This window comes from Anarhichas minor, unplaced genomic scaffold (genome assembly GCF_050575085.1).
Source record: "Anarhichas minor isolate MPS153535 unplaced genomic scaffold, ASM5057508v1 ptg000062l, whole genome shotgun sequence".
In the NCBI taxonomy this organism is placed as follows: domain Eukaryota; kingdom Metazoa; phylum Chordata; class Actinopteri; order Perciformes; family Anarhichadidae; genus Anarhichas; species Anarhichas minor.
In genome coordinates, this window is record NW_027466508.1 from 9,230,697 (window position 1) to 9,242,572 (window position 11,876).

The 11,876-nt window shown below is 42.6% G+C and overlaps 1 protein-coding gene across 3 annotated transcripts; it reads left to right on the plus strand.

Moving 5' to 3' along the window:
- Positions 1-152: 152 nt before the first annotated feature.
- Positions 153-9,801, plus strand: tgfbrap1 (transforming growth factor, beta receptor associated protein 1). Of its 3 annotated transcripts, none has more exons than XM_076077740.1 (13): positions 153-472; positions 1,758-2,473; positions 3,043-3,237; positions 4,262-4,410; positions 4,767-4,849; positions 5,235-5,415; positions 5,529-5,689; positions 6,018-6,075; positions 6,158-6,295; positions 6,441-6,584; positions 7,634-7,793; positions 8,131-8,594; positions 9,530-9,801. In XM_076077740.1, exons 2-13 carry the CDS (start codon positions 1,777-1,779, stop codon positions 9,716-9,718), a joined length of 2,619 nt encoding a protein of 872 aa, XP_075933855.1. In that variant the 5' UTR covers positions 153-472; positions 1,758-1,776; the 3' UTR covers positions 9,719-9,801. The 3 variants fall into 3 exon arrangements, with proteins under 3 accessions (XP_075933855.1, XP_075933856.1, XP_075933857.1); XM_076077741.1 differs by having other exon boundaries at positions 1,763-2,473; XM_076077742.1 differs by having other exon boundaries at positions 153-367; positions 1,763-2,473.
- The last annotated feature ends 2,075 nt before the right edge of the window (positions 9,802-11,876 follow it).

Genomic DNA, 11,876 nt, shown 5'->3' on the forward strand with positions numbered 1-11,876 from the left:
CCATTGAAGGATGATAATGTTGAAAACATATTTATTTATTATTGATGAATTTCTGGGGGTGGAAATATATGAGGTCAGTTTGAAATGTGTTGAGAAACCTAACAACTTTGCTCCTCACTAAGACGGTCTTGAACGCACCTCCGTATCACCTGCAACCAGCAGGAGTTTAGTGCAAATGGGCGGCGTTTTATACAGGACAAGCAAGACCTAAAGCTACCATTCAAGCTGTATTTGTCTGTGTCGCCCCGAGCACCATGGCTATATTAATGCTTCCAAGTAAATATACGTCGTGGCGGCTGTGTTTAGAGCGCTGAGGCTGGCCTGTTTGCGGTGATCCGGCCTGCCGTCCTGAGCGCTGTGTGCAGCGGTAGGTATGCTTGCGCCAACAGCTCCGAGAGAAACTAGGGAGTGAGTTGGTGCGCAGAGTCTTTGACAGAGCATCATCTCAAGGAGGAGGCCGGTTGGAAACTAGGTGATTTTCCTATATACATACACCCTGTGAGATACACGATCAAAGACCACTTTCTTTAACCACGTTGGAGATCCAGCTCAGTGTTGATTAGCTTGCTAGCTTCGGCACCACTGGTCTCTTTAAGCTAAGGTTAGCCTAGCTAGCTGGCCCAGAGGCTACCGAGTATAAGCAATTTAAATCGGACCACGACTTCCTCGCATGCTTAATATACCTTAACCTGCGAACAACGTATTCTTCCACGAGACAGCCGGTGTTAACCAGTGCACTGTGTTTCGCTAACTACTGGTGTTAGCCTTTAGCTAGCTAGCGTTAACGTCTTTAGCTGTCACCACTGAAGCAACATGAGAGAACATGTCAGCTAATGTGTTCCAGTTTAAAATGAACCCAAGCTTGTGTCAACATGAATACTGTTTAGGAAATATGACTGACTTATGTTTACGACATTACTCGGGAGGTTTCTGGTAAGGATGTGAACTAGCTAACATTATACAATAGTAGGGAAGGAGCTAATTACCACAACAGGGCAGACTTTGAAGATAACTTTAACATTTATGACTAAGAAAAGAAACACTTCATTCATTTTAATATTGTCAACTATACATATGGCTATGGGGGCTAGGCCATAAGTAGTATTTCTATAATCGTATCACCAACCCCAGAGTGCCCAGCCCATAGGTGTGTACATGACTCTACTTGCACTACAGGCCAAGAAAGAAGAAAACAAAAGGAAAGCAATACATAATATATCCATGTGTGTCAGAACATATGAGACTAACTTATTAAACACACAACACGTTCATATGTTCATTGTAAACAACCCTTAGCTTAATCATATGCCTAATAGCTAACGTCGTAGTCGTCATTCCACAGCCAAAGGCTCAATGCCAAATCTTAACTGAGAGCAAACCTGTCCATATAGAAAGCTGCTTACGACGCTTGTTATTTTATTAATCAATTAGTTAATCAATTGTTTGATCTATGAAATGTCATAAAATTGTGTGAGAAATGTTTGCTACGATTTCCCAGAGCTCCAGGAGGATGTTTTGCCCAACCAACACTTCAAAACATTAAGATGTAAAGAATGTTTGGGATTTTTAATTCACACTAATTCACACACTTGTGCTTTCACACAAAGCAGAATACATCCAGAGTCTGCTGTGAATGAGGGACACGCCCGTAGTTATATTGCCAGTGACTTCACAAGAATATTTTGCAGCATACTGTCAGTGTGATCGTTTAATTTGTATGCATTTTTATTGATGCCTGTCTGTTTTGCATCCTCTAGTGTAGATGCCTTGGCTGAGATGAGTGTGAAGGCTTTTGAGCTAGTCCCCGCTGTGGAGCGAGATCTCCTCATGGGCGACAAGGCTCGCATCAACATCGAGTGCATTGAATGCTGTGGAAAACACTTGTACATGGGCACCAACGACTGCTTCATCCACCACTTCCTGCTGGACGAGGTCACTTCCTCCAAAGGGAAGCTGGGTTACTCGGCTCAGAAGCTGCTGCACAAATACATGGGCCTCAAGAAACCGGTTGCTGAGCTGCGCGCCGCCTCCGCTTTGGAGCGTCTGATCGTGCTCTGTGATGGGATAGTCTTCCTGGTCGACATGGTGACACTGGAGACCGTGCCCTCGGCGGCGGGAGGCGGAGCCAAGATCAGAGGTGTGACGGCGTTCTGCATTAACGAGAACCCTGTGAACGGTGACCCGTTCTGTGTGGAAATGGGTGTGCTCTCCTCCAAGCGCCGCATGGTGCAGATTTACATGGTGTACGAGGACAGAGTGCAGCTGGTCAAAGAGGTGTCCACTCCTGAGCAGCCCTGTGCCGTCAGCGTTGACGGTTACTTCTTGTGCCTGGCCCTCGCCACACAGTACATGATTCTGAACTACAACACGGGAGCCTCCCAGGACCTCTTCCCTTACAACAGTGAAGGGAGGAGACCCATTGTGAAGAGGATCGGCAGGGAGGAGTTCCTCTTAGCAGCACCTGGTGGTCTGGGTAAGTCGGGACCAAACCAGGTTATCTGCAGGAATTAAAAAGCACTGAATTTAGTTGCCTTCGCTTTTAAAAAGCTGTGAATTTTACATGCCCTTCACTCACAATGGGTCAATTGTAGCAGACATTTTAATTATCTATCATTTTGAATTGGTTAGTTGATCAATACTCTGCCATTTATCTACGTCCAGGACCCCAGGTCATGTTTATGGATTCATTATATTACTAGTTGTTGTTTTTACTGCTGGCAAGTACTGACAAAAATGTGAAATAAATGTCCATAAATGAATTTAAACATTTTGGGGTATTTTTCTCTCTACTGATTCTTTGACCTGTTCGACTGCGAAAAATATACTAAATTGCATTCTCTCTGGTATTAAAAATGTCTTTACAAATTCTTAAATTTTGTCAACACTGCAGAAATTGAAGCTTTGATAGTTTTTCCTTCTTTTTTCCCCAACTGTTTCTCCACTCAATGATTGCAACGTTAGGAGTACTTCTTGACTTAAGAGAGTGTTTCATGGCGTTTATCTTCTATCTATTTAAAATTGTCTCTCCACTTCCCTCCCCAGGAATGTTTGCCAATGCAGAAGGCGTATCGCAGCGAGCTCCAGTCAACTGGTCAGAGAGCGTGATCGGTGCCGCTGTGTGTTTCCCGTACGTGGTCGCTTTGGATGAAAGCTTCATCACCATCCACAGCATGTTGGACCAACAGCTAAAACAAACCCTTTCATTCAGGGACGGACACATTCTGCAAGACTTTGAAGGTATCTTCACATATTGCTCTTCAAGGATTTTCAACCTATGTCATTGAATGAAACCAAATATTTATCAAAAGAAATCTGAAGGAGTGATTATCTGATTGAACTCGCATTTTGCCATTATTCGTTTAGGTTGTAACACATTTAATGGTCAAAATAGACCAACAAGCTCCCTTAATAATCCACTTGTTTGAAATTATGTAATAAGAAGGTGAAGAAGTGATGTATGAAGTTTCACCTGACCGTAGCATTATGTTTATTATGCATTAGATACTGGCTCCTGCAGGTGTACTCCTTAACATGTATCAACCATGTTGCCATTTATCACATTTCACTAACACTGTCGGACTTACAAGTGACAGCTCCCTCGTGTGCAGTAGTACTTCACAAGACCTGTAAACAAACTTTACTTGGGAGTTTAATGTACAGACAGAAGACGTCTGGCTGATCTGTCGTACAGCCACAGTAAATGTTAATTGTCAGCTTTTAAAGCTCACAGCTGATTTTGTTTTAGTAGTTAATTTAAATAATATAATGCTGCTAACATGTAAACTGACATGTTTCTGTTATATAACACATTATTGTTGCAATACTTGCTATTCTTTTAACAAAGGTATGTTCTGAGATGCTTATCGTACTGTGAAAATCTCAAACTATTACAACCTCAGTCTTTATCCGTCAGGTGCTTCCTTGTTGCTCACAGATCTGTTAGTCAGTAGTCCCGGGATGGAAAGAATCACTGCTCTGGCCGCCTGGACTGAGAAACCAAAACCTTTTTAGGTACTTTTTAGAACACTGGAGTTTCAATGGAATCTGGAGCACGAGTGACCTCTTCCTGTTCCAGAGACTCTTTCAGTTCAACAACTGATCAGCAAATGAAGCGCTACACATGAAGCTCTCTCCCCCCAGAGCTGGAGACGATTTAACAGCGTAAACCACAGGATTAAGAGTCTGTTGGTTGGGATGTCCCATATTTGTGGCTGTTTTGAGAGTGTTGAAGTCCTGACCTGTGAGTGTTGTGTGTTTTTAGGAAAGGTCATTCTGGCCTCCACTAAGGCAGTGTATGTCCTGGTGCCGCTGCCCCTGGAGATCCAGGACTTACTGGCCAGCCACAGAGTGGAGGAGGCGCTCGTCCTCACAGAGGGAGCACAGCAGAATATTCCCAAAGACAAGTTCCAGGTAACAAACATGGTGTTGGATGGTGTTACGTGTGAATCATCGATCATAGATGGATAGATAGATACTTTATTAATCCCGCAAGGGGGCTTTTTTTTTCGCTACGGCAGCATTTATGGTACAGGTGAAGCAATCACAATAAAAATGCACAATATATACAATGAAATAGAATAATATTCCAATAGTTATTACAATACAATAGTAAATAGCAAAAAAACAAATAACAGTGTAACATAATCACAATCAGTGATCATATGATAACTTTACTTTAATGTAAACTATTACTTTATTGACAATATTTTTCTCAACTAAAAAAAAAACACAATTGTCTCACAAACTGTCTCGTTCTGCACGTACAGATTTTGCACAAAAGAATCCTGCAGCAGGCAGGTTTCATACAGTTTGGCCAACTTCAGTTTCTAGAAGCAAAAGAACACTTCAGGTAAGAGTTACTTTGTTTGTTAACACTGTTTGACCTGCTCTGTGTTGACGTGGGATTTAACGGCCTGTGACAGTAACATGTTGCCTCATCCATTAAAAACAAGTGTATTCATTAATATTGAAATAGTGTTTATTTGTGCTGTACACTTTGGTGTGAATCTGGAATAAAAAAATGTATTTGAATCATCTATCAATCCATGTGTACTTTTCTGCCACACTAATGCACATTTCATTTTTTTTAAATTATTAATATTAGAAAAAAATGTTGAAGATTGTGCAGCTATGAGGTGTGTGTTCTAACACTGCTTTCTTCTTCCTCTAGTTGTTGGCTCTCAGTTCTTGGTTGCTTTCTTCACTCGTTTTTTTGCTTCCTCTTCTATTTGCAGGAAGGGTCAGCTGGATGTGCGGGAGCTGATCTCTCTCTACCCACTGCTGCTGCCAGGTTCCTCCTCATTCACGCGCTGCCACCCTCCCCTCCACGAGTTTGCCGATCTCAACCACCTGGCACAGGGCGACCAGGAAACGGTGCTGCGATGCAAGAAATTCCTCATCACTTATTTGGGAGAGGTAAATGGAGTCAAAGAAAATGATTTATTTGTTTTGGAGCAAGATCGCTACGTCAGAGGTGCTGGTAATACTCCACATGTATTGCATAATTCTGTTGTTATTCGTGCACACAGGTACGAAGCACAGAGGTGGCCAACGGCTGTCGAGAGGACGTGGACACTGCGCTGTTAAAGCTGTATGCCGAACAGGATCACGACAGCCTTCTAGACCTGCTAGCTTCAGACAACGCCTGCCTTCTTGCAGACAGCGTCCCATGGCTGGAGAAATATCAAAAGTGTGTATACTTTCCTTTTTGGTTTTGAGTTGAGCCTTTTAAGAACAAGTTGATATAATTAATCACGTTATGAGATACACAGAAAATCGCTGCATTTTAACACCGACATTTCCTAGTTTCAAGAGCTTTCGCCTTATTGGAATGGACACACAAATACAGTTCATCTGAGACAGCATCCACACATTTAGAAGATTGAGGGTAAATTGGTTCTCTGTGTGATGGTGTCATATGCTTTCAGCTAGTATTTAGCACTTTGGGAATCAGTTTATTTCCTACAGGGACGAGGGAGAGGAGGTTTTGCTTCATTCAGTCTTTTTCACCCTCATAGATATTTTGCACTTGGACTGCTCTATCGTTCGAAAGGTCAGGATTCAGCAGCACTTCAGGTATGTACGCCTCACCCGAGAATCAGCGCCAACACCAATGTTTTAGGTATTTAACACATTCCCTCTTTATTTTCTCCGACAGCTGTGGATTCGAGTGGCAGATGGGGATCTGCAGGACTCCACCAGGTCTGACCTCTACGAGTACATTGTGGACTTTCTCTGCTCCAGTCTGGACCTCGTGTGGAAGTATGCAGACTGGGCCTTGCGGAAGGATCCCACGGTAGGTTACCAGGACCTTAAATGATCTCAAACATCTAACTCTGCTCTCAAGATTATTAGTGCGGGTCAAATTTATACCAGATAAAAAGTTTTTTGAAGCAAATAAGCATAATTATTCACCCATCTTTCTTTGTGTTTGTTCATAGATAGGTGTCCACATCTTTACTAAGAGGCCGGCCACTAAAGAGCTTCCAGAACTAAACCCCGATGATGTCATCTCTTACCTGGGAAAGCACAGCCAGGCGCTGCTTCTCTACCTGGAACACCTGGTGCTGGAGAGACGGATAAAGGTACAGTAAAAGGTTTTCGTGGTGTGTGAGAGAGAGAGAGAGAGAGAGAGAGAGAGAGAGAGAGAGAGAGAGAGAGAGAGAGAGAGAGAGAGAGAGAGAGAGAGAGAGAGAGAGAGAGAGAGAGAGAGAGAGAGAGAGAGAGAGAGAGAGAGAGAGAGAGAGAGAGAGAGAGAGAGAGAGAGAGAGAGAGAGAGAGAGAGAGAGAGAGAGAGAGAGAGAACTGGGAGACTCTGGTTCAGATCGGCTCCTGGTGAAGTGTCCTTGAGCAGCACACACAATCTGTGCTAGCCCCAGAGATGCTGATCCGAACACCAACCTTGCTGCAGGGAGGCAAGCGTCAGAGGAATTTCCCTGCAGTATCAATTCTCTAAAGTACTGAATTAAATTACTATTATGGATATATTTAGATGGACCGCAACAGACTCACTATTGAACACATCCTAAAAATACAGCTGGTCACATGAGACACAGTCGTTAGCACTGTTGCTTGACTTCCTCCCGCAACCCTGACCTGTGAGCTAAGTCGCCTTTTTTAAAGGGTACGCACACCTTCAATTTCTGCCTGGCTCCTCCCAAGAGATCTGCAACATAAGTACTTGAGAACATGGATGGATACATGTTTTTAGAACTTAATTTAACCAAGATAATTTCACTTGCGAGCAGTGCTCACAGAGAAGCTGGGCAGTACAACCACAGACTGATCTGCTGCTTACTGGGAGGCTCCTCTGTCTCATGTCGCTAGTTCTTATAAAGGCGGATCCTGTTGCTATCCAACCTCAACACTGACTTTCTGTGTTATGTTCTTTTTATGTTTTAAGACTATTTTAATCAGTGTTCAGATTAAGGTAATTAGAGAAATGCTGCTTAATCAAGTACAAATCAGAATTTTGCAATTTGCAATCAATTTGAACATTTTCATTTTAAGATAACTCTTTTTGCTATACTTATTTTATTTTTTATTTTTATTTTTTTATTTATTTTATTATTATTTTTTCATCCAATAAAGTTGGTTGACTTCCGATTGTTATCTTCCGTGTTTGTGGCTGCAGAAAGAGAAGGTCCACACACACCTGGCCGTGTTGTACCTGGAGGAGGTCTTGTCACTGCTGTCGCAGTCGCCAGCAGATGAAGAGCAGATCTCCAGAGCCAGAGAGAAGCTCCAATCTCTGCTCAGGGAGTCCAACCTTTACCGTGCGCCGTTTCTTTTAGGTGAGTCACAGGTCTGAAGATGCAACTACAACTTGGATGTTTTATTTATAAGATTTCTATTTTTGCATAAACTTTGATAAGTGCTGTTTCACAGTATGTTACCCAGCTCTTTGAAGACTGACGTGATTTAGCTTGTTATAGTACAACCACAACTGTCATCTTCTATATTGTGTGACCGATTGTAGCATCACAAATACAATCTAGACTTAGTGCAGGTCTGGCTGTAAAGGTGACTGGACAATCCTTTTTGTCGCAAGGTGTGATTCTCAAAAGTCACAAAGAGAGATCAATATGTAGGTTTTGACCCTAATGTTTCATGTTCTAATGCTCTGTTTAGGTAAGATGGAGAACTGTGAACAACTGCTGCTCGAGCGTGCGACACTACATGGAAAGCTGGAGGAGCACGATAAAGCGCTGCATATATTGGTGCACAAGCTGAGGGACTTCACGTCTGCCGAGGCCTTCTGTATATGGGCCTCTTCCTGTCGGGATTCGGCGTACCAACAGCAGCTGTTCCACCTGCTCTTGGGGGTTTATCTAGACGGGAACCCTCCAGGAAAAGCTCAAGCTGCGGCAGGTGGAGGTGGAGACCTGGAGATGGCAGCAGTGGACCTCCTAAATCGGCACGGCGAGGTGTTCGACGCAGTCCGTGTCCTGCGCGTGCTCCCCGAGGGCTGGTCACTGCAGCTGCTGCGGCCCTTTCTGGGTCGAGCCATCAGGGCCAGTATACATGGCTGCCGCACCTCCCAGATCGCTCTGGGGCTCGCCCACTCTGAAAACCTTCAACTGCTGCACGACAGGGTGAGAAATGCACGACACGAGTCAGAAACATGCAAATTAGTGAGATAGATACTTTCTTCTTCCTCGGACTGCTGTACTTGTTTAGTGTGCTGGTTCACAGGGTAGGACACCATCATTTATTAGATCATGTTCTTGCATGTTTGTTGTTGTTATTGAAACCATAAGAGCATTAGTTTCACAAAGGGTTGACAGCAATAATACTGACAATGTTAACAGAAATGTCTACGTCTTTTAAAGGTATCTGTGAAGGTACATTTCCCTCAATGCTTCTCAAATAGAGCAATTCAATAATAAACACCTGAAGCAGAGCTGCATTGGTTAGTTGTTTAATCGATAGACAGGAAGTTGATCTGCAACTATTTTTTTTTATTGTTATCGATAAAGGTTTTAAGTCATTTACCAAACAAAAATGGCAAACATTTGCTGTTCCAGCGTCCCAAATTATTTGGTGCTTTTTGTTGTCATGTGTTCTAGTAAACTGAATATATTTGCGTTTTGGACTGCTGGTAAAATCAAACAAGACGTACATCTTTATTTCATTGACCAAACGTTTAATCAAGAAATTAGCTAATGAATAGACCTTTTCTAAAATTTTAAACTTGTAAGTTTTCTTTCTCGCTATGAACGTCCTACTCGTCCTTATTCATCTGAACATTTACCAGAAATGTGACTTGGCAGATTGTCCTATTGAGTGAGATCAGATTTAAATCTTTTTTTAAATTTCTTTGTCATGAATATTTTTGAGTTGATATAAAAACAGAATAACAAATGTTGACATTTAGTATTAACACATTCTGACAAGTCATCATATATTGTCTTAGTCATATAAGGAATTATTCTATTTACTCTTGGATTTTTAACATCTGTAGTGTTATCTTTGTGCTCATTACTGCTTTACGTCATCGTAACTCTTCGGTCATGTATTTTGTCCTCAGTTGAAAGACCGCAAGAAACCAATCTTTGTGTCTGAAAAGAAAGGATGCCACCTGTGCCACAACACCTTCAGTGAGCCCGACGTGGTGTGTCTGCCAGGCGGAGTGCCCGTCCACACCCACTGTGTCGCCCAGAGAGTAAGAGACTCTCCCACAAAGAGACAGTTAACTAATAGCAGTAACCATACGTGAGACTCCACCCTTCAGATTGCCATGTGATCTGTGATCAGAGGCACCAAACGAAAGCAGCACATACTGAGGACTGTGGGGGGGGGGGGAAGATAACAAAAAGCACACAACACCCATTGCCATCGTAGAGTCGGCCATGGAGCTGATGAGAAACGCAAAGAAAGCTGCGAGTGTGTCAGACTGTATGTTTTTATTAGACGTTGGGCCTCGTTCAGAGCTGGCATTGGCTTGTGAGATGATGGAGCGACCTCCCAAACACAACTGGACGCGGTTAATTTGCATCGCCGCCTCCCTGATGTGGGTGATTATTTGCATATAGAGCAGGGAAGTGAGATCACGAGTGGTCGCTTGAGACGCATTTTTAATGCCAGGTGTGAACTGACTGGTTAGAGCTGTCCACTTGTCATCGGATCACCTAAGACTGGTTAGTACCAGGCCTGAACAGGGACTAAGAAAGCACAGTCTAGTCACCCGGACCTTTAATCCATTTCAACAGAGAATAGATCACAGACGGGCTCCGGTGCTTCTCTGTGGGTTCAGGGCAGTACCGGTCATCGTCTCTGCTTGAACACTTTTTAAACCTGAACTTGAGAAACTGCTTGAGCTACAAAACACACACTATTTGAAACCTGTTGCAAAGCATGCATAGTATTACCACTCTTACAGTTCTGGTCTCATCACCTCATATGGGTGTTGTATTAATATTGTCCTAACTTGCACATTGCAATGTTAGGTTTTAATGTGAAATACTACAAAGATTCATCAGTACTGATGGAAGCTGAGTCTTTTATGTCTGTCTTTTACTGTGTGCTTTATTCCCCCCCCCCCCCCCCCCCCCCTATAAGGGCACTGGATGTTGTTTTCACAGTAATTCAGTTCAACAGTTTGATCCAAACCTATTAGTTATCACGGTTGGAAACTTTGTCTCAGTGTGTCGTCTGTAAGCGTAAGCGTAAGACACGACATGAAATCTCACGCTGCTCCTCCACTCATCAGTGCGTGTACCTGAGGAGTCCATACTCAAACCGCATCAAGGACCAAATCAGATTTGACTCTCTAAAACTTGCACAAATCAGGTCATATTTACTGACATGTCAGTAGACGTGAAACGTGACGGCAAATGTTGCGGCTCAGATATCAGTGGCAGACATGTGGAGTATCGTCAAATCGTGTGAAATCGAGCTCCATAAATGATGTCTTGTTTTGAGTGAAGAATGAATAAATCAAGAGGGATCTTCTCCGTCCGCCTGCTGTCATAGATCCATTGTGTTTGTTTGGCTAGGAAACATACTGTGATTAAGATATTTTGAATCCTGTTGACACAAAACAAACGTCAGTCAGTGGCAAACTTAACAAACAGGAAGGCCAACGTAGTTATTTTTCTTCTGAAATATAATTGGACTCCAGAGGGGGGGGGGGGTCATTTGTTTCAAACATTTTCAATTTCAATACCGGAGATCTGGAACAAATCTTTATTCACCACAACACAATCCATCGACACATCTTGGTTAAAAGGAAGAGCTTTGTCTGTGGATTGAGATATCTTCCTGCTGTTGCATCATACTGTGACAGTGTACGGGACTGATTAAGCACTTTTTACAGCTTTCCTAACGAAAGTAACGAATAACTGTCATAGAAAAATGGTCGTCTCATAATGCATGGTATTGCACTGCACGTAACTCCTTCATTTTTTTTTTTTTTTTTTTTTTTTTTTTTTAATTAAGTCAAAACCTATATCATTCACATCTTTGATCGCTCAAGAACAACGCGTCAGCTCTCACAACTGCCAGAGTTTTATCTTTTACCTTTTCACCGTGACGTCCTTCTCAAGAATGTATTATTTCATAAAGGGGTCCTAAAATTTGACAAGACGGACCACTGCTTTGTCCTTTAGTGCTTTCCAAAAGTCTGGTATGGGTCGGATAACAAAGTGCAGCAGTTGTGTTAACATGCAATAATCAGAGATGTATCCCTAAATGTGTGCTGGAGGTGAAGCTTTGCTAAAAAATATGTTTATCGTCCTATCTCATTTTTTGTGATGTCTCACAAATTGTGTTACCAGAGGTGGCGGAAGACGCATGAAATTTATAACGGCGCAATGAGATTCAAACCCTTAAAATAAAATAAGAAACTAAACCTGGTTATGTAAAGCTGCTTTAAA

Excerpts from the sequence above, each read along its gene's own strand:
- tgfbrap1 (XM_076077740.1), top strand. The coding sequence starts at position 1,777 with ATGAGTGTGAAGGCTTTTGAGCTAGTCCCCGCTGTGGAGCGAGATCTC. Across the intron at positions 4,411-4,766 it reads TTCCCAAAGACAAGTTCCAG|ATTTTGCACAAAAGAATCCT; the intron begins GTAACAAACATG and ends CTGCACGTACAG. Across the intron at positions 8,595-9,529 it reads TTCAACTGCTGCACGACAGG|TTGAAAGACCGCAAGAAACC; the intron begins GTGAGAAATGCA and ends TTTTGTCCTCAG.